The sequence below is a fragment of the Alosa alosa genome, chromosome 6 (genome assembly GCF_017589495.1).
Source record: "Alosa alosa isolate M-15738 ecotype Scorff River chromosome 6, AALO_Geno_1.1, whole genome shotgun sequence".
NCBI lineage: Eukaryota > Metazoa > Chordata > Actinopteri > Clupeiformes > Clupeidae > Alosa > Alosa alosa.
In genome coordinates this window covers 14,083,369-14,105,120 of record NC_063194.1, presented here as the reverse complement: position 1 = coordinate 14,105,120, position 21,752 = coordinate 14,083,369, and the positions used below count along the sequence as shown (strand labels likewise).

The window sequence follows — 21,752 nt, the reverse complement described above, 5'->3', positions numbered from 1 at the left end:
AAGCATGCAACATCTGTTTCTTGTTTTACTGTGTTTACGTGACCTTCATTTAACAGAACATGTTCTTTTAGCATAATTTAAAACTTTTTTTCTTTTTTTTCTTTCTTCTCCATCTTTCAGCCCAAATCTGGCGGTGGCAGACGACGAGGCGGACAGCGACACAAAGGAAAATCCCAAAACAGCTCCACAGCGCCCCCAACAGGTGCCACAGGGCCTGTATAAACTCTCCTCCCTCCCTCCCTCCTTCAAATATCATTCCCATCACTCCATCAAGTGTCTTTAACGCGCACAGTACTGGGAGCAGAAAGCTCAGTTTGAATTCCTCCCCATTTTAAAAACGTTGGATCCTCCCCCCGTATGCTGCTCAACTGGGCCACTGCACTGCTAATGATGAGATAGGGGGGTGTCGTTGAGCCAAGACAACTGAGGTATGGCAGCGTCTTGTGAAACTAACTTATTATACAAAGGTGTTTGTTGTTCTTTGATGTGTTTTGGAATTATATTGTCTAAATTGAGCGCATATATAATCTCTAGATAAACTGCACAAGCGCTCTGTATTGTTAAATGTGAGTGAAAGAGCTGTTTAAGTGCACACAGATGATCTATATAATATGAACACATGGTCTTTTGCAAAGGTGACAGGAACACCACTTGCATGCTTTCAGCTGAATATTGAAATGTCAAATCTGTGGGTAGCCGACTATCCTTGACCATCTTCACCGTTTGTGGTGCTGTGTCCACCTCACCATATCATCATGAAGGTCCTGCGGTTCACGTACAGTGCAGTGCAGAGTCTAGCAGCTCTAGTGGAACAGAAGGGATGAGGCCCATCTGCGTCCACTCACTGGACAGCCAGGCTGTGACGCAAGTGGACACAGAGGTTTGCACTCCAGTGTTCAGTGTCAGGCAGTGCAGTTGCCTGGCTCAAAAAGCCATGACTAATCATGCAAAAATCAGAAAGCAACCAAACTTAAATACTTATCCGATGTTCATCAAGATCTGACCAATATTTACATGAATGAGGATCTGGAAGTGTTGGTCTCCAGTTCTGGAAGTGACCATTGTTAAGGCAGTCAGGTGTCATTTGATACTTCTCACAAGCATGCATACACACAGCACAGCTTTAGGGTCTTTAAAAGCATTTGGAGAACTTAGACCGGTAGGGTTAGATTATTTAGCAGTTCACGTTAAGCAGTCAAGAGGAATTTTATCTAGTTTCATTTTTAACTCATCACCTGTGGACGAACTGGTGGTTCATAAAAACACATTTAGCCTTAGTTTATTTATATATATTTTTTTCTATTCTTTTTTTTAATGGAAGGGAATGCATTTTAGTTAGTATGTTTTATTCTAGATCATTCGAAAAGCCATTTTATTTGCAACCAAGTTTTGGAAATGATAAACTCACAATGGTCTTACCCATAATGCCACACTTTCACCAAGCACCTTACATCAGATAGAATTGTAATTTGTCGCAGACATCCTCTGTGGAGACTTGTTGCAGGCAAAATAAAAACATGCAGACCATCTCACGATTACATGTGAAATACCAAACCATGTTTTTCTCTTAGATATTTCAGCAAATAAATTATTGAGAATAAAATAATTATCTCCATTATTGTGTATGTATTATTCACTGCACCTCCCCCTCTCTTTTTGCCAAAACAAGGTCTCAATACTGTTTTGAAAGTTGGAGTTTTATTTACTCATATGTGTAGATCTGAATTATAGTACATCTACATAGGATACAATCAAGAGCCCTGCAGGTTCATGTGGTCCTGGTCAACCAATACAACAGGAGGCAAAAGTCCACTACATTAACACCTGTAGTAAAAGGAAGGTCAGTCCTGACCCAATTTGGGATGCCCTGGACTTGTCCTGGCTGGGCATAAATCCCTGGTCCAAGTTATTTAGTGTTTAAGCATTGGATGACTGAACTGCAGATATTGGTGACCGCTAGACCCCTATTCATGGCATATAATGGGCAAACAACCAATTACAATGGGTGACCTGGGGTCCACTGTGCAGCAAAAAATGACCTTTCTTTTACCCGTTAGTGAAGCCTGCAAGCAAAATGGCCCTTGTAAACCACACACGTAACTTGGATCATGAAAAAAAAAAAATAGAATTATACATATTTTACACAATTCAGGGGAAGATAGTGGTAAAGCTATTTAGAACAGATATGGAAAGAGACTAGATCCACAGTGATATTTCATCAGTAATACCAGAACGTACAAATGAACATCGCTTAAGCATCTTTCAGCATCTTCATTAAGTTCTCCTTATTCATAAGAACTTTGACATTGACCTATTAATGAGTCCTTCACTGTGGTCGAAAACAATACAGTGCCAAGTGGACAGAGAGACTGAACTCTCATGCACAGATAAACCTTCCATCTTTCATCTTCAGGTTTGTGGTCGATGGACAGCCAGGACAGAATAGAAGTGTCTTAGTTCAGCCATGAGACGCAACCCCCCTTTGCTGCATAGTTAGCGATGGATCGCTAGTATTCTATTCAGCAGAGACAGAGGTAAAACACAGCCCTTCTTCTACTGCGTACTGTAGTAGTGTTAGGTAGACACAGCCCTGCATGTGGGCTATATACTGCAATGGAAACGCTTGAGAGGGCCTTGATGACATATGGCCAGGAAAGGGCGCCATGACCGATTGCCAGATTCATGCCAGCTTCAACAACATAGGTCTCTTTTTTTTGTCCTTCTTCAAAAGACTACAGTCTTCTCGAGAGTAAGGCGCAAGGGCAACGATTCATTTTCAAGGCGTGTTAAAGGTTGTTGCAGACCACCACGACCTGCGTGTCCTTAAATACTTTAGTGACATCATTCGCGGCAGCTGGCAAGCACTGAGGCCAAATGGCTGCGATGTACAGGTGCCTATCCAGACTGCTGAGTGATGCTGTTCTTGAGTGCAGGTGAGGAAGGAGGTAAGCGTGTGGATGGATGGGCCTGTGTGTGTGTGGGTGTGTGTGTAAGTGACTGGGGCATGTTAGCCGTCGATGTCCCAGCTGAAGAGATGGTGCTTCACCAGCATGTCCTGCACGCCCTCCTTCAACGGTTTCTGCTCCTTCTCCTGAACACACACACACACACACACACACACACACACACACACACACACACACAGAGAGAGGGAGGTGTAAGTTCTTGTCATGATGGTCTTACTTCAACATAATTCAGCATTTCCAACAGACATGGCCACCATGCATGTGATGATGCCCTATCACCCATCAGCACTGGCCAATCCTGCCCGGCACCAGTGACCTGCTGATGGGAAGTCTTGAGTGACTGTCAGCATCTGAAGCTTGCCATGTTTGTGGCAGTGTTGTCACATCTTATAAGCTTGCCACGTGCATGGGAGTGCAGTTTATAATCTCTGTGTAAAGCCAGCGCTTTTGACCAGTGTAGACATCTGAGGGGGTTAAACTATACACACAGGGTGCCACTCTCTGTTGAGAACGCTGCCACTCAGTCATTAGAGTCAAAGCTAGGCACACTGCTGCCCCAGGAAGATGAAGGTACCCAAAGCCTTAAAGCAACACCAAAGAGTTTTTTGTAGCTTAAAATAATGTTTCCAAAATCGTTTCAGTGGTTCATCAACTCGTAACAGGGTGAACGGCACTTTTGCGTTTGCTTCACGACCCTCTATCGGCTATAACCGCACTATGTAAGTTTGCCAGATCGGGTAGCGGATCTGTAGTTCGATGGAATGACACATAAGAAACTACAAGTTCGACTTGCTTCTGATGTCGCAATACATCATACTTTCATAAAATCATGCAACATATTCTACCTTGTCTGTGGACATCGTTATTTGCAAAGCCGGTGCTGGATGAATAAATAGCGTGCGTGTGACAGAGGAAAAGTACTTTGGTGTTGCTTTAACTGTTCTAAAAAGGTCAACAGCTAGTCAGATACATTTCCCACTCTTCTCAGAACAGTCTCCAGGACCCAAACTGGCTTGACTGATAATAATAATGATTATAGGAGAAAAGTTCCCCACCTTAAAGAAAACAAATATACAGATGAATGTTTAAGATTTCTGAGCCTTCAACAAACTTAGGGGATGAGACTGTAAAAAATGGTTAACAACGCCTTGTTCTTTTCTTAATTGCTTAGTTCTTTTCTTTTCTAGTTCTGCCTTTGACAAATAGCCTTATGGAAGTCAACCAACAGTAGGTGCAGGCTGGTGGTGACAGTATTTGCAGTGCCTCACCCCTTTCTCTTAATTTCGAGTCAACAAAGGACGGGGCACTTCTTGAGTGCAAGACAAACAGCTGCAGCTAAGGCTTTGGGTGTGGACTGGAGCACTATTGTTGACCCAGAGATTTCACAGCAGGGTTCCACGGCCGAGTTAGGCGGCAGTAGGGGGCAGTAGGGTTTGCACATGGGTTAGGTCACACAAGAGGACAGCCTGGAGAGAAAGAGCAATGCTAGGCTAAAGCTACATGATTAAAGGCCTGGATCAGCTAAGTGCTGCAATCATGCACCGAGAGGAATTTCTCCTCCAAATGCATTATGTATAAAGACATGCATTTTATACCGCAGTGGTGATTCTCCAGCCACTTGCTTGCTATCTGACCCAGGTCTGCACTACTACAATAGTACCTACTCTAAGGGACGTATTGCTACTCAGTCTTCTGCAGCCTTGCCGATTACCTAAAGATCCCAACTAAAGAGATGATGTTGAACCAACACATCCACCACTTCCGATTTCAGAATGGGAGAGTTCTGGAACAGCAGACACATACAGAAATCCATTATGTGGACAGAGTTTGTGCTCAATGTCTGTGTGTGAGGATTTTTTGAAAACAAAAGGGAGGAACAAAGACAAAGACAAACAGAGCAAAGAGAGAGAGAGAGAGAGAGAGAGAAAGGAAAAGATTGAAACTTGACATATAGTTATGGCTCACCTCTTTCTTAGCAGGCAGCTCACAGTCTTGAGAGAGACTGAATGCGAACTTGGAGAGAACCCTGAAGAAAACACAAAGCAAAACAGAAGTCAAATACCGAATGGTATCAATCTTTCTTACAACCAGCCACCACTCTTGGGTCCCTCTATGGGTACTATCTCATTATAATGATCATCCTTCAGTTTCTTACACTCCTTCACCCTTCAAATCTGTCTTACCGGAGTTCACACTTGATCTGCACCCAGCCAGGGCTGCGCAGGAAGGACCAGGGCTGGTACCACTTCTCCACCGCGGCGATGCTGGAACACAGCACCTCCAGCCACAGGTGCAGCACCTGCTCACTGACAAGCACACAGTCGAAAATGAACACAAACCATCAGTAATGGCACATTGCTGTGCAAACATGTGGATGGTGGATCATCTGCACCTATGCTCACAGGCCCGAGAGACAAAGACTGTGTGTGTGTGTGTGTGTGTGTGTGTGTGTGTACACAAACACGTACTTTAGGCCCACACAGATCAGTGAGCGGAACTTGACGTCCATCTGTGCGTGCGCGGTGTCGTGACTCATGTTAACAGACTGCACTGCCTGAGAAAAGAGATAGGGGGCGCTTATCACATTTACTATCACTGAAGAGACAACCAATATTTCAATACTGAAAGTCCTCTAAACCTCGAATGAGTTAAAGAAACTATGCATCATGTGACCCACGGTCATGGAAAAGTGCTTTGACTTGTACTGACGATTCATTTGACACCACATACATTTCAGTAACCGAGATGTGTCATAGCAGGGAAAGTAAATCTAATAAAGATGCTAGTGAAGTCCCTGAGGGGTCAAATGTGAGTGAGTGAAAGGGGAAGCCTCTGTTGAGCACATCCCGCCCACACGTACTCTGTAGAGCAGCTCCTCTGGGGTCAGCACCTTCCCATCCTCATCCAGCCTGAGCAGACACATAATTCACATTCATTACCTCAATTACAGCATGACATCCGTTTGACATGATTCACACACTGATGGGGGAGGTCAATGGCTAATTTTTCTCATTTGCTGCCGGGATGACGTGCATCTGTAGTCTGGACTGAGCTGCTCTGGGAGTTACTGGTCGTGTTGTGTTGTGTTTCTACAGCAGGTTTTTCATTCAAATGCTCACCTGTAGGTCTTGCACAGCACCAGTCTGGAGTAGACAGAGTTGAAATCTCTCTCCACTTCTCTGCTAGCAGCCTGAGCATACAGACGATGGTTCAAGTTGTAATCCTCATCATAATCATAATCATGATGCAGTAGCAGCACCAGCATCGTCATTTCAAAGGTACTGAATTCTGGGCACTACCCACATTTCAAATCCAACACTTGTTGCTAAGCACCCACAATACCGGAAAAAAACAGAGGTTATCCACCTTATGCTCTGGATAATACACCCATAAGATAGCAATGTTGGTAAGATTTTGGTTTATCGGATCTTTAAAACAACGTATACAATGTAGACATTTTTGCATTTGTGCAACATTTGAATGTGTGCGAGTTCCTTGAATGAGTTAAAGTGTGCTTGATGAGAGGAGGCCATCCTACCTCCTCTATGAAGAGCCAGGGGTGGCATGGTCCCCCGAGTATGGACGTTTTCTTCAGGCCGTGCGCGAAGATGTCCTTGAGGGCTGGACACAGCGTCCCCCTCACCAGATCTGTTATGGCCTCCGTCACAGAGTCGTCCCCTGCCATGGAGTACTGGCGAGACACACGCACCCCTACCATCAGCGCACAAAGCACGGCCCCACTCACACTACCCACCTCTGCCACTTCCAACTAACAATGACCGCCAGTACAACTGTAAAATGACATGGAACTCTGGCACTGACGTTTACTTCCTTAGCAGTCAGACCACACTGTAGGACTGCTCGATTGTGGCAAAAATCATAAACGTCATCTATTTGGAAACATCATTCATATAATTCAACTGTAAAATAAACTATGTACCGGTATGCAAAATATCATCTATACAACAATTACCACTGTAAAGGAAAGAGGCCAAATGAATTGATCAATGGTCAATTGTGAATTATACATTTTGTAATTGCACAGCCCTACCACACGTATGTGTTTGTGTGCTTTTAGGAAAGGGTGGTTGATGTATAACTTCACTGTCATTTCATGAAAGTCATGAAGGACAGTCATGTTTCAGGAGAAAAACCTTCAGATAAAGTGCCTAGTAAAAAAGCCATTTTAGCCATTTAAGCTTTCCTTGCCACACTTTAACATAAAGGATGATATTAGTGTCAGGCCTATCACTAAAGTGAGTTGCATACAAGTCAGGGAGGGCATACAGACCTCTTTACTCCGTTCATCAAGGATCTCCACAAACTTGGCAGGAAACCAACCTGAATGGCAAACAAAAAGGGAAAATGCTATACATTTCTAATTCAACCATCTACTGAGACTCTTTGCCACGAACCTCGACATCCTATAATACTGTAACAGATTCCAGTGTGTGCTGGAACACTGGGGCCCAGTGGGGGTTGAGATGACTCATCCTTACCTCTCAGCCCGTTGAGCTCTCCCACCCAGCAGTGCTCGTCTTTCTGGGACACGATCTGAGAAGGAGGCAAAGACGGGGGGGGGGGGGTGTTGAATGTGTGATGCTCGGGTCAAACAACTGTGAACTGGGCATGACTGCTCTGCTTTGGGGACTTCTTCGGTTTTACTCACTGTGATGATGTCGTTCTTGCGGAAGCCCAGCTCGTCGTCGTCGTGGCGCTCGAAGTCCAGCAGAGCCTTGGCCCGCCGACGGCGGTTTCGTGACACCACTAGGAAGTTCTCATGGTCCCTCTGATGGCTCTCCATGGAGTAGTCTGGAGTGAGATCCTAATGAGAGAGAGAAGAGCAGAGGAGACTGGGAGAATGAGCAAACTTAGTGAATGAGATACAGAGAGATACAGATCTTGGAATTTAAACTACCAGAAAAGAAAAGAAAGAGAAAAAGAGACAAATAAAAAAAACAGATGGATAGAAATCTGACACTGATGAATTTATACAAATACTCCATATATAGTATGGATGTTGTTGATTTGGTGGCCCTCTCCTCTGTGTGGAGTGCTGTGTGTGTGTGTGTGTGTGTGTGTGTGTGTGTGTGTGTGTGTGTGTGTGTGTGTGTGTGTGTGTGTGTGTGTGTGTGTATGTGTATGTGTGGTGGTGTCTCACCGTGCTGCAGTTGCGGGGGTCCAGGCAGTGGAAGTGCTCAGCGGTGCGGTTGATGGCCTCTCGGAGCGCGGCCACCAGCTCCGTCTGCTTGATGTTCTTGGCCTTGAGCGACTCCGCGTCGTCCTCGCCCCACAGGAGCGTGCTCAGCGTGGACTTCCTGCGCAGGCTCTGTCTGCGTACCGCCTGAGGTGTGTGTGTGTGTGTGTGTGTGTGTGTGTGTGTGTGTGTGTGTGTGTGTGTGTCAGGGAGGAACACAAGATGATGGACTTCCAGGTCATTTGTTTGTTTGTGCAAATGAAAGAACTAGCTTACTTGTCCAGGGGGCATTCTAAACATCAGGCAGAGAACCATCATAAGGCGGGGATCACACTGACCAGCGGCAGGTTTCCTATTGTTCTCTATGGTTCAGCAGCGGAACAGTGGCAACGCTAGCATATCACTAGCGTTGAACTTGGTTCAACTTTCAAAGCGCAACGCGAGAGTATTCAATTGTCAGTTAAGACAACCGTTTGTGTTACTTAGGAACGAAATAGAACTTATTATGGTCTGAGCGTTGCGTTACGCTTGCCGCTGCCATTTGCCGCTGGCCAATGTGATCTCCAGGATCATGTGAGCATCAAGTACACAGTGGAAACCTTTGTAAGCAATGAAATCAAGTAGCTGTGACTCGATGTGGGGACTTAGTGTCTTTGACAGTGATGTAGATTAAGTGAAACAAATTGGTCATGAGGTTAATAATTAACCATCTAAAGTTGCAGTGTGTGGTGCTGCATTGATACAGAGGTGTTTTGTGTTGCGCAACAATGTGGTGCAAATTAGCAGTGGTGCACTGAATAGAGGCCAGTTTGCACTTCTCTGTGATGAGCTATGCTGCTGCTCTCTGTGGTGAGATGTAAACGGCCGGGTACCTTGTTAAGGTGTGCGTTGAGGTTGGCGTGCGGGTGGTGGTGGTTTTCGGAGTTGAGCTGCGCCTGCTCGGCCAGGATGTAGGCCAGGTGCTTGCGGCGCTGGGCGTCCAGGTTGTCCTGTGAGAGCGAGCCGGCCAGTCGCACCGCCTCACCCAGCACGGCGGCGCCGTCCTCCAGCTGGCTGGGGAGGTCCGACAGCGTGTTGAAGATGGACGCCGAGTTCTCGGACGACACCAGCTCTTCCTCCTGCGCAAGAAGACAAAGAGACAGGCAGAGAGAATAAAATACCACAGGTGTTACATCTTTATCACAGGAAAGGGTTAAAGAAGTCGAGCTCATTTCATTACTGCACTAGGCTTCAGGGTATGGATATAAATGAATAAGAATGGATGAATAATGAATGCACTATGCTCTGAGCTGTGCACTTTTCTTTCTTAATCAGTTAAGTAATAAATAAGGGACTGTAGAAGGTCAGAGAGAGAGAGAGAGAGAGAGAGAGAGAGAGAGAGAGAGAGAGAGAGAGAGAGAGAGAGAGAGAGAGAGAGAGAGAGAGAGAGAGAGAGAGAGAGAGAGAGAGACACTAGACAAAGCCAAAGCTGTGGAGCACAGTCATGGGTCTTTCCTGGGATCCCATCTTAATCACCTTGATCTTGAGCATGCCCAGTGTGACCTGGAAAAGCACGACGGAGCCCTCGTAGAAGTGCAGGTCCCAGATCCGCAGCAGGATGCGGATGTCCACCACACTGGCGAAGGACGTCAGGAACCAGTGCAAAGTGATCAGGGACAGCTCTGAGAACAGGGCACGAGACACGGTGGCTCAGTCAGAGAAAATGTGGGAAATAGGTACACAATAGGTCCACACGTACACACACACACACACACACACACACAACCACCAGGAATGTTTGCACCCAAACACAACTCGCATTGACCAGAACAACGACACACTACACTGAAGACTTGGAAAGTGTGGGAATTGAACCCACACTCTTGGAATTGCTAATTCAATTTTGGAGAAAGGATCTGCTTTAATTGAATCAAAATGACATATTTCATCAATGGCACTGCATCAATCACAGTCGGCCTACTACAATAGTGCCAATGGACAAACTCCTGCAAGAGGAGAAAAGAGATACCCATCAAATTGGCCATCACCCTCTAGTAAACTACCCTCATCCTTAGAGTGGTTCCTCACCGATGTCGTGCTCCTGCAACAGGCGGTCAAGACGGGGAAGGTACTGGACGATGAGCTGCCGCAGCACGCGCTGGTCTGTCTGCACCCCCAGCAGCGTGGAGGAGAAGTAGGCGGGCGGCAGCAGGTCCTCGATCAGGGCGCACATCATCCACAGAGCGTCCTCCTCCTCCATGAAGAGCAGAAGACACGACACCACCTGGACCACACGCAGGAACCAGACCAACAGGTCAGAAGAGCTCCACACGCACACGCATATAAATATAATATAAATAATATAATATAATATAAATATAATACTTTTAAATGTCACAGTTGTGGGTACAAGTGTGAAGGTGTGACTAAGCAGATTCAGCATGATGACTACATGACATGACTAATGCAGGGAGGACAAAAACGGAGAATGTTGGATGACAAAAACACGACGAAAAAAAATCAAAATTGAAATTGAAACAAAAAGAACTCAAGAACACATTGGAGAGGAAGTAGGAAAGAGAATGAAAAGGAGTGAAGACTGCAGGTCATTGGTGTGTGTGTGTGTGTGGGGGGTGTCTTTCTCACCATGCCCGTGCCCTGGCAGTAGCCGATGTCGGGGTAGAGCCATGCCAGCCCCCGCAGCACCCTCCTCAGCCTGGGCACCCCCACACTCGTCAGGCTGCTGAAACAGGCGTTGGTGGGCATCGTCCGTAACAGGTCCTTCTCAATCTGCCACACACACACACACACACACAGGTTGTTTTTTATGCAATCATATGACCACAAAACAACTTTGATTGTTGCAGCTGCCATCAGTCCAGTGAAGTGCAGAAATGTAAGGTTGTGAGAACGGGAGAACAGGGGTACCTGTTTAGCTGCTGTGGTGTCGTCGGTGGTGCTGTTCTTGACAAGCTCTTTGTAGGACATCTCAGACGTCCGCTTCTTCTGCAGTGCCCCCGACAGCCGCATCCAAAGCTGAGGAGAGAGTCATCGGTCTCTGGGTGTGTGTTCGTGATAAAAAAAGCCATAGCCACTGTCCATTTTAAGGTACAGTCTGTGATTCTGGTGAAAGGCTGTGGAAATGTGGCTAATCAAATTATATCCATCAATTATATCCATCTGTGCTTCAAAAGCAACATGCTGACTGTCTGTCTTGTTTATGTCTTGTTCCAAGCCACTTTTTCTGAGTTGTTTAGCACAGACAGCTACAGGACTGTGAGGAGTGTACTGTATTAAGAGTCGAGGAGTGCACAAATGTCAAGAACTGAAACCCACTACTAGCTGCAAAAATAGAGGGGGACTTTCCAGCTTAAACATATCACACAGTCCTACTTCATGCATTTAGAAGCCTGTTAGATCTGTTAAGTCCCAAGTCAAATGTACCAAGTAGATCCAACAAGTTTGCTCTGATAATTCAGGCTGGACAAACAACTCCTTTGATAAGAAGACTTAAAAGACCGGAACTGTTACAGATATGCTTACCCTCTCTGGACATCAACAGACTACTGTTTCACAGCAGAGTTAACAACAAAAACAACTTGTTTTGACAACCATTTTAATGGGGAAAAACAGGGCCGAGGTACAGTGCTATATTGTTTCCAAGGGAGAGTCCAAATAACATCTCTGGCGGGCTGCATCTAAAAATAGAGCCTCTTGTCAGGACATCAAAAAAGAGCATGGCCACCATTTAATGCTAATAACCATCCTTCTACATTTAACACACAAAGACCTTATTTGAGCTCCATGACATTTTGCTTGAGACCATACAGCAACAACAGAACCTCAGTGCTCTCTCACCAACCCCTCACCCAGCAGGGCTTGTTCTTGACCCCCATACGCACCTGCGGCCTCATGGAGTGGGGGATGCCGGCCAGGACCAGCGAGCGCAGGCGGTCAGTGCGGGGCAGGCAGGGCGAGATGCCGTCCCAGGTCAGGTCTCCCACTGCGTGGTTGTGGGTGAACTCCAGGTAGGCCTGCCAGCGCAGCCTTTGCTGGGGGTCCTCGCGCAGGGGGGCACCCTCGCCACGCAGCCACTCATGGGAGTCCAGGCCGTCTGAGGACAGGAATTGGGGGGGTGGAGGGGAAAAAAGAAAACATTTTGAAAAGAAACCATTTAGAAAAAAAAACTATCCACACCATTTCATCATATTTTTTAGTATACCATGAGCTAATGTGATTGTAACTAGATGGAACACAAAGGGGTACAAAATATGACCAAAATTGGTCAGCCTAGGCCCTACAGTTCTCAAGATACTCACAGAAAACTGTGTCCGGCCATCTACAGGCCAATTGGTGTACAGTCACTAAATCTATACATATATTCATATGCCCCCCCCAACAGAACTCCACGAAACTTGCCATGGATTCAGAGGGTGTCATAATGATCCTACACCTCCAATGTTGTGTAGTTTTGAGCATATCAGCCAGAGATACCTGTGATTACAACACCTAATTTTTGCTTTTTCATTTTTAACTAGGTGCCTCTATCCTGCAAATAAGTGGTTATGGGATGGGTTGACATGGCTTAGTTTCTTTACAACCCACTACATCACAAATCACTACATGCTAAAGTATATATACTCTTTTGATCCCGTGAGGGAAATTTGGTCTCTGCATTTATCCCAATCCGTGAATTAGTGAAACACACTCAGCACACAGTGAACACACAGTGAGGTGAAGCACACACTAATCCCGGCGCAGTGAGCTGCCTGCAACAACAGCGGCGCTCGGGAGCAGTGAGGGGTTAGGTGACTTGCTCAAGGGCACTTCAGCCTTGCCTACTGGTCGGGGTTCGAACTGGCAAACCCTCCGGTTACAAGTCCGAAGCGCTTACCAGTAGGCCACGGCTGCCCCACGGCTGCCCCACAGCTGGGTTTCACCCCAACTCAATCATGAGCTGAACAAAAGCAATGTAACGGCAGTGAGAGGGTAAATGTATACAATAAGCATAGAATGCAGTGCTGGTTTACACTACCCACCTTCACTGTCGATCCTGAACCCAAACTCATCATACTGAACCTCTGACTCCAATGCAGGGTCTTTCTGCAAAAACGTACATCACAAAAGCTAGTTATACACTCTCTCAAGTCTCTAACCAAAAGATCTACAGTCATAAAAGACACTTTGTAACAAAAAAAAAACCCTCATAGTCCACAAAAACAAAACAACAAAACAAAGTGGAGAGAAGTAACCGTCCTCAATAGTAGAGAGTGTGACTGTGGGAAGCGGCCCATCTAGATAGATAGATAGATCTGCTGTGTGTTTACCTGGTGGTACTTGGCCAGAATGTCCTGAGGCCACATGCTGGGGGTGAGAGCAGAGAAAGGCCCTCCTGGGGCGGGGGTGTACCTCCCTGAAACACACCACCCCACACATGACCACAAAGAAGCAGGAGAACAGCACAGAGTATACACACACACACTGACATGCAGAGAGAATGCATTATCCATCATGCAAACAAAGACATGTTATGCATAAGGAAACAAGAGGCTAAAAGGCCCTGTGAGGACAGAAACAGGAGCATTGTAGGCAAGACGGCGAGGAAGCAGTGTAACAAGGAAAGGAACACTTACCGGACATGCTGGTTGTCTGTCTGTGTGGAGGCTAGCTTCAGGGAATTTAAAGGGTGGTCAAATGCAGGTTGACAGATATCACCAGCGCTGCAGGGGGAAAAAGAGGGGAAAAGTGTCCCGTCAGCCCCACTACCTTATTACACCACACAAAGAGAGGAGCTGGAGGCCGCACTAAAGGTAACCCTTAGCTTTTTTTGCCACCATGGATCAACCTTAGCGTACTTTTAAAACTTAAATGTCCATGGATGAAAAATGAACAACCTGATGTCACCCTAAAAACCCTAAAAACTGTACAGACCCCATACACTCAGATGGTTAATGACGCCAGAGAAAGAGGCAGCTGACTAGCCCAAATATGTGTTGGTGTGCTGTTCCCTGCACCAAGCCTGCATTACACAGATGACAGCCAAACAGCAGCAACAGATTTGTCCCCCCGAAGTGGATTCTAACAGCAGATAGCTGCTCCCTTGGGAGTGGTTTACATCTCACTCTTTCCCACAGACACGGCCCAATACACACAAACACAATGCCCTTGGATAAAACCTGCCCGAAGCCCACAAAACATGCAAGACACGAAAGACAAAAAAACAACACATCTACAACTATTTCAAATAGCACTGGAGAACTTACAAGAAAATAAATTGCACTCAACATTGTTTTGGAAACAACAATGGAACTGGGGAATAAGCCCAAACACTCACTCTCGTAGACTAAACAGAAAACTGCAAATGACTCAAAACAGTCAAGACTCTAACAGCGGGAAAGGCTGACCTGGTTAAGACAATGCATTGGCACGAGCATATCAGAAACCCAGGGCATAAAGACCGTGGCTGAGGAGCACAGACCATGACTCACCTCCTGCATCTCAGAGCTCTAGAAAAACACGGAGCAACTTCTGCTACTGCCCGGTGCTCTCATACAATAATAATAATAATAATAATAATAATAATAACGCAGATACTGGGAACCATGGCTTAAAAACAATTCGTCCCTGGCTAATCTCATCACAGTGGCCTCTGGTTGAGTAATTTCTCCAGGAGCGACATCAACAGTGTTTTCACAGCATAGGCTATAAGACGAGCACTGTTCTCACTCTCACAGCAGAACCCATGACTGATCCGGGGGAGGGGAGACAAATAAATGGAGAGACTATTAAAACTAAGGAACACATCAGTCCCATGGGTTTTCAGAGGGAAGTTATTGGCTATACATTTTATCAAACCACATAATCCTTATAACTTAAGGCTGGTGTTTGATGGATCAGGCCAACTCAAGCAGCAAATCACCTCTTCAAACTCTGTTCAAAGGAACTTCTCCTGGCATTATTTTGGTGTCAGATTAGGGGAGGCGTATTTACCACCAGCTTTGCAGGACACTGTGGAAGAAAAGGACCATGAGGATTTCCTGCTCGATAAGTCCTGCACAGCTCAACTGTTGAGAATAGCCTTCTCCTGGAATGCAGCCTACTCTGTGCAGTGTGTGTAGGAAATGGAAAATAAGGAAATGTAAGCATGTGGCACACATATTAGACCCTACGCAAAAAGTCTTGCTAGATCAGTTAGCCTTGATTTTTTTGTAGTCAACTAGATACCATAAAAAGCTAGGGCTCATTTTAGAGTCTAAGCCTCAAAGTAGGCCTAGGCAAGATAAGCTCACTTTCACAAAGCTACCTCAATCAGATAGAAAAATACAACACATTTTTGAAAACAACAGTCCACTCAAGAAGCTGATAAGAGGTCAGTAATGACATCCAGAGATAAAGGCCCATCAACACTGGGGTTGCTAGGCTAAGTCAAAAAGCAGCCAAATGTGGTTTTTTTTTAAGGAAAATAAATCAAGAGCCCCCCTCCCCCTGTAAAACTGGTTGTATCTTACATATTGATCTTACATAAAAGCAATTTTACAGTGGGTAGTTTTCCTGGGTAACATAGGTACACCTGGTCATTTTTTCAGAATTTTTTGAGACCTAAGTGCGTGGGCCCTGGTTGAATTGATGTGGAATGACCCCTTTGAGTGGTTGGCAACACTTGTTGGTAGCAAATGTTTTTGTGTGCAGATCTCTGAGCCTAGGCTGCCTACAGAGATGCGTTTTTTTGACAGCCTGCTTATGGGGCGGGCAGCTAGCGGATCGTTAGGAAAGGTTAGATTAATGTGATCATTTATGTTTGGGCCTTAAATCGCTGATACAACCCGAGTTGTGGATGGGGGGGGTCTCTGGGACGCTAGACACTACTGTTGAGCCTTCTGGAGGTGTCAAGGGCCTAATTCAACGATAGGGACGAACAAATCAACGATCAACGAAGGGAGGTGCCTGCTTGCTCAAAGGCTGTTCTGTTGGTGAGGCTGTTTTTTGTGCACGAGGGTTGCTTTGGTGGTGATTTTGTTTTTGTTGCTTTAGTTCTTTAATTGGACATTCAGGCTACTAGCAATGCATGTAGTCCCATCCCGCATGTAGGACCATTACGGATCTTGGGTACAACAAGCGGCACATTTGCAACTGTCGCCAGCCAAATGTGCATTACCGATGTATCCTGTGTAATGCTAAATAGGCTTGGTTGTTAATTGGGAGGGAATCCCCGACCTACGGCACAAGGAATTTAACACCACCCCTGTGTATATCTGAAATGAAAACAGTCCATCATGGCTAGATCGGCATCTGATTAAATCATTCACCAAGCCATTAGTTTTGTATTATTGATGTAAAACTATCAGTGCATAAACATAGCTTTTCCTTATCAATGCATAGGGTTGAAGTCAAAGTCATCTTTGATTTTGCAGTCATGCACACACGTGGCTACATACTGTACATGCCTGGACTTCAGGGGTGAAGTGGTGTTTACTCGACCATGGCGCAACTGCTACAAGGTGTAAAACTGCAGAGACTGCAAGTACTCAAGGGTTAGAAGAAAAAAGGAGAAAAACTAAATTCAAACAGAACGCAACAGTGTGTCTGAGTGAAGAGATGGGGATGAAGTTGTTCTCCCAGTTTAGCAGTTAATAAGGGAATAGAGTAAGGGTTGCAGGGTTTACGCGGCTAAAAGTTAATCTCATGGTGCAAATTTATGTCAGCACTTGCGAGATGACTGTCAAACTCCAGCATCTAGCTTTGCTTCTTCTGACTCACTGCTTGGAAACAGAAATGCACTATAGTGGCCAGCGAAGTGAATCACACCAGCTATGAAGCAATTAACCAAGAAGACTGAGAGTACAGCCTATTAAATTGCGGTGCTGTATGGAGCTATGACTCAATTTTTTTTTTTTTTTCTCAGCCCACCACCTAAGCTTTTAGCCTGTTCTCCAACACCTGGTCCTTTTGACAAGAAGGCCTGGCTATACATGTAAGTCAGATTGCTGACTAGCTGGCAATGAATGACTCACAGAAAGCCATGAATAAACAAACTCTACCCTTCAGGAAATGCCTGGATAAATGAAGGTGAGCTCTCCCTCTGATAATGGCATCAAATGCACTTAGACAGAGCAAAGTTGCTTAATTATTATACCCGTCCAATGCATAGATGAGCTAAAGGTTAGCATCCAACTGGGGAATCAGCTGGCTGATGGTAGGAGACAAAAATAGGCACAACAAAAAAGAAAATCAAAACACACACACACACACACTTCTGCTGTGATCAAGGCCCATTAGAGCGCAGATATGGCCATAAATGAGGCAGCAGGCAATGCCTCGCTCACTGATAGCCATCATTACTGGCCTTCACGAACAATCCAAGTCAACACACGTGACAAAGGACAGGGACACTAACCAGCTGCAGGGGTACAATAGTGTCATTCCTATGGCAACCTGTGTCATAACAACAGAGCCCTCTATAAGGTAAATAGGATAACGTCACAGCAGGTGGGGGTGCAGGGGATGGTGCTTGTAAATGAGACAGGAAAAGAGTGTTTAGTTGTGCCGAACACTACATCTAAAATGGCCCAGAGTAACAAAAACACGTACAAAATGTAGGCTTAACTAACTTACACATAAACTATAATCACTGAGAGGCCAGAGTAGGTGTACATTGGCAAGGCCTCAGTTGTAAGCATGTTTGCCTAACTGTAAGCACACCCTTCCTCAGGAAACTACACACAGAAGATCCTGTATTCAGTGCCAGTCAGAGAGTAGCACAGAACTCTATACACACACACACACGTACGTACGTAAATTAATTAAACTGCCACTGGTTCAGAGATCACAGATAAAATTATCTGATTAAGCCGAATTGGGTGAAATGTGGGGGGGGGAGAGAGAGAGATACACTTCAAAGACACAGGCTCTTGTCAAATCCTATTCCTTTGTGCTCCTCCTATGCCCACCACAGCACATCATGACTCACAGCACGCTTCTCTCTCCCCCTCTCTGTGCCTCCCTCTCTCCCTTATGCCAGCCCCCACCCCACACAGTGACGACACACTGACGATAAAGAGCTGCCACGCGCCTATGGTGTTCGCTGCCCAGCTGAGCATCAGTCTGCAAGCCCCTGTGTTATTCACACGCTATTTAAATGAATATTCTGGTTGAATATAAATGCAAAATCAACACAACAGTTTGAACAAAAGCTGCTGATTATGGCTAAATCTATCTAAATCTTGCAAATCTACAGAAGCCTAATCCACATATTTCAACAGCCTATGATGCAGATTTGCAAACAATGATTCAACAGGTAGTCTACTGTTTAAATGCCATTACATAATTAATGGAAAAATAGGGCTACATTGGAAAAACCTTTAACTGGTTTTCAATGTTAAGTTGGAGAACTGCATCAAATTATTAAAACTGACGCACATAGCTTGTGAGGGGCGGGGACTGACTATGACTGACTCACCATAATGATGACACGTTGCGATTACAGCCTAGGTAAAGTTGCGCGTTGAAAACGTGTTTGCAAGTCCTGATACCTGTTCAATGCCCACTCTTGGTAGGATAGTCAGATACTTCTCATCAGGTGAATATGTATAACAACAGGTCCAAAACTACGACCAGTATTTGGATGTCCACAACTGACTTACTATGCAACAAGGAAATGCTTAAAGAGTCTGTTTGCATTAAACTGTTTATGGGTTTACTAAATTGCACATGTGTAATCTCAACGATGAAGGAAATAATGAAGAATATAATGGGAAACAATCATAAGTGGCAGAAAGAAAATAACGTGAGACCGAACATAGAACAAACAATGGTTCCCTCAAGTTAGGCATTGAACTTAAAAGCAATGTAAACAGCCTAACTTGGCAGGCTAAATTTCAGGCACCATATATGTCAGTTGCATTGACGACGATGGAGTTGGCCATGTTTGTTATCTAGCGAGAAGAAAAACGGACCTTATGACAATCAGGCTGTCTAAGCAACTGATGACAAATTAGACAAGAGTGATGTGTGCATTAAAACTCAGACCCACCAGGGGGTTTTAACTTAGCTAACATAGTTGGCTTCTTACTTAGCTAACTCTTCTTCCTGAAACATCTTTGCAAACTGTAATCAGACGTAAACACACATTATAGCGAGCAAGCAAGCTAATTTCAAAACTATCCTAGTAGCCTACGACAGCTGGGCTAAACCAGATAGTATCGCCGATTTAAATGAGCCCACTGGAGATAAACACTAACAACTAAAATGCAACGATTAAAGGCTAAATGTCGATAATGCTCTGCGAAGGCGTAGTATTAGGGACGGTCGGTTGCGCCCTGCAGTCCCGTTGACAGTAGCAATCTTTGCTAGCTTTCTTACTAAACCATCAGGTAACATAACGCTAGCTTCAAAAATGGACTTAAACGCTAAACGTAGGCTACGCGTTCTCACTATCATCACTTGCTGTGATGTTCGACTTACCTTTACCGTCATGCTGTAAATACGTTTTTTAACACTCTTCCTCCGAGTCCTTTAAGTGTCGATGGTTTCTTTTTCTTCTCAGAGCAGTAACCGAATGCATTTAACGTTATTTGATCAAATACATGGTTGTAAGTTGTGCGAAATTCCAGAATGATAGACTTGGATTTCACCTCGTTGAATGCAACGTTTTGCGTCATACACCTGATCGCTCTGCGTGATGCATTCGACAGTGTATTACTACGCATGGATAGAAGTAGTGCCAGTTAGTGCCGCTTTATCCGGTTCATTGTCTGCATGCATTCAAGTATCTTTGAGATGTTGGGCTAATGTATTGAACAACTGATCATCTACATAATTCTCTCCATTCGATAAGATGACAAGTATCCATTTATTCTGTGTCAGGTGACGCTAACAGGAAGTGGTCACTGCTTATCAGCTGTTTTATGGTTCACTACTCTGAACGTATTGCCATGTAGCCTTCCGCTTAGGATGACGTGTTAAGCGCTCCATCAACATTTGGAAGAAAAATAGCCTAATGTCTGACTGGGTGTCATCTAGAATGTTTTTTTTCTACTCCACACACTTCAGCATTCTATTCTTTTGACTTCATGTTTGATGCGATTTCTGAGTCCCATGAGCATTATAAATAGGCTAGACCACACAACAAAACAGTAGGCTATATGCTACAGGCCTACATATACATCTTTTTACTTTTACATGTGAACATTTGACTGGAAAAGCACAACCGCACTGTTACTTAATAGGCATTTTGAGGTAGTAGGCTGCTGTGTCCATTCTTGATTGTGAAAGTGAATACTCAATGTTATAGGCCTACTTATTATCATTATCAGTATAGACGATTGTTTCAAGGATAGATCCATTTTGCACTCTTCACCTCAGTGAAATAATGAATTTGAGTCACGAATAATGCAATAGGCCTACCTCAACCACCAGATGGCATACTGCACATGTGTGAAGGCAAAAACAGAATGCTTGATTGATTAAGTTTTTCATTTATTCTTTAACACGCTCATTTGTATAGAAGCATCAAGCTTTAGTGCTGAACAAACACAAATATGAATGCACATATATAAAGATAACCTCAAAACAAGAACACGATCTGAGAAGAATCCCTTGAACAGAGATAAAAGAAAACTTGAAAATAATATGGTCAGAATGCAAAACAAAAGCAAAATGTTCTTCCATAATCATGGTTTTTGCATAAAATCAATCATAGCCTGAATCATCAGAGGATTAAGAAAGCCTTTTCACTGAGGTTGTTGAAAGACTGAATGTATTGCAAAAAAACAGCGCTGAAAAGACCATTTTCTGTTCTCACAGAAAATGAAAGCAATGTGTCTAGGCAGTACCTAAAATGAAGGAGATAATCTATATTATCAGAGGTCGTGGTGCAATTTGAAAAATAAAGACTGTTGATACAAAACTAGTTCAAACAATGGAAATCTCAGTAAAGACCTTAGAGCCCCAAACTGTAAAAACACATATTACCAAATACAGTTTTACATCACTCTATTTAAATCTCTGAGCAGGCTGATGTAGACAGAAGTGGCATGTATATGAACCACTGATAAAACATGCATCCCAAATTAATCAAATGTAAAATAGTCAAAGGCTGATGTTATTATTTAAAGAGTTTCACTGAAGTTCTGTTTTCCTGCCAAATTTCAGGATTAGATCAACAGGCCTATGATGAAAGTATAGTGCATGGATGCATTCACATTCTAAAAGGAATCGAATGAGGACAGGCTGCTGATTGAGGCCAGAGAGGAAGTCAGAGGACTCAGGCAGGGATTTCATTTCAGGGCTGTGGGGTTTGACGAGTGGAGCAAAGAAATCCAGTCGAAAGGCTTTCTAATCTTAATCTACGAGGCTATGAACCTCTGAACACGTAACATCAACATTTTGGAGTCATGATTTAAAGAATGTACCCCATAATCACATAGTCTGATGATGCAAAAAAACGTTCAGGTGTCAGGTAAAGGATAGAAACTCTATAAGTGATGTGATATCCTCATGACGGCTCCCTACCTTTGAATCTGCTTGCTCAGTTCCTCTGGTGCTGTTGTTAGTCAGAGTGATGTGTCTTTGAACAAATAAAAAGGGCTGTCACATTCGCCTGTCGATGTGGC

The 21,752-nt window shown here is 44.5% G+C and overlaps 2 protein-coding genes across 5 annotated transcripts in view; one reads left to right on the top strand and one right to left on the bottom strand.

Moving 5' to 3' along the window:
* The window catches only part of gtpbp1 (GTP binding protein 1), a 7,683-nt gene extending 7,361 nt beyond the window's left edge, over nt 1-322 (top strand). For both annotated transcript variants that reach the window (XM_048245224.1, XM_048245225.1), the window contains one exon: nt 121-322. In XM_048245224.1, the coding sequence (XP_048101181.1) occupies nt 121-222 (102 nt within the window). In that variant the 3' untranslated portion in view covers nt 223-322. The remainder of the gene's footprint in view (nt 1-120) is intronic.
* Nucleotides 323-1,678: 1,356 nt separating this feature from the next.
* Nucleotides 1,679-19,954, bottom strand: sgsm3 (small G protein signaling modulator 3). Of its 3 annotated transcripts, XM_048245223.1 has the most exons (22): nt 19,603-19,954; nt 13,776-13,862; nt 13,470-13,555; nt 13,182-13,245; nt 12,045-12,256; nt 11,071-11,178; nt 10,789-10,932; nt 10,231-10,426; nt 9,679-9,824; nt 9,036-9,281; nt 8,128-8,310; nt 7,636-7,791; nt 7,466-7,520; nt 7,258-7,307; nt 6,505-6,657; nt 6,086-6,156; nt 5,827-5,875; nt 5,435-5,520; nt 5,150-5,272; nt 4,932-4,992; nt 4,678-4,749; nt 1,679-3,091 (listed from the first exon to the last, which is right to left on the bottom strand). In XM_048245223.1, the coding sequence occupies exons 2-21, from the start codon at nt 13,780-13,782 to the stop codon at nt 4,678-4,680; spliced, it is 2,268 nt and encodes a 755-aa protein (XP_048101180.1). In that variant the 5' UTR covers nt 13,783-13,862; nt 19,603-19,954; the 3' UTR covers nt 1,679-3,091. The 3 variants fall into 3 exon arrangements, with proteins under 3 accessions (XP_048101180.1, XP_048101178.1, XP_048101179.1); XM_048245221.1 differs by lacking the exon at nt 4,678-4,749 and having other exon boundaries at nt 19,603-19,951; XM_048245222.1 differs by lacking the exons at nt 4,678-4,749; nt 19,603-19,954 and adding an exon at nt 15,062-15,106.
* Nucleotides 19,955-21,752: the final 1,798 nt, after the last annotated feature.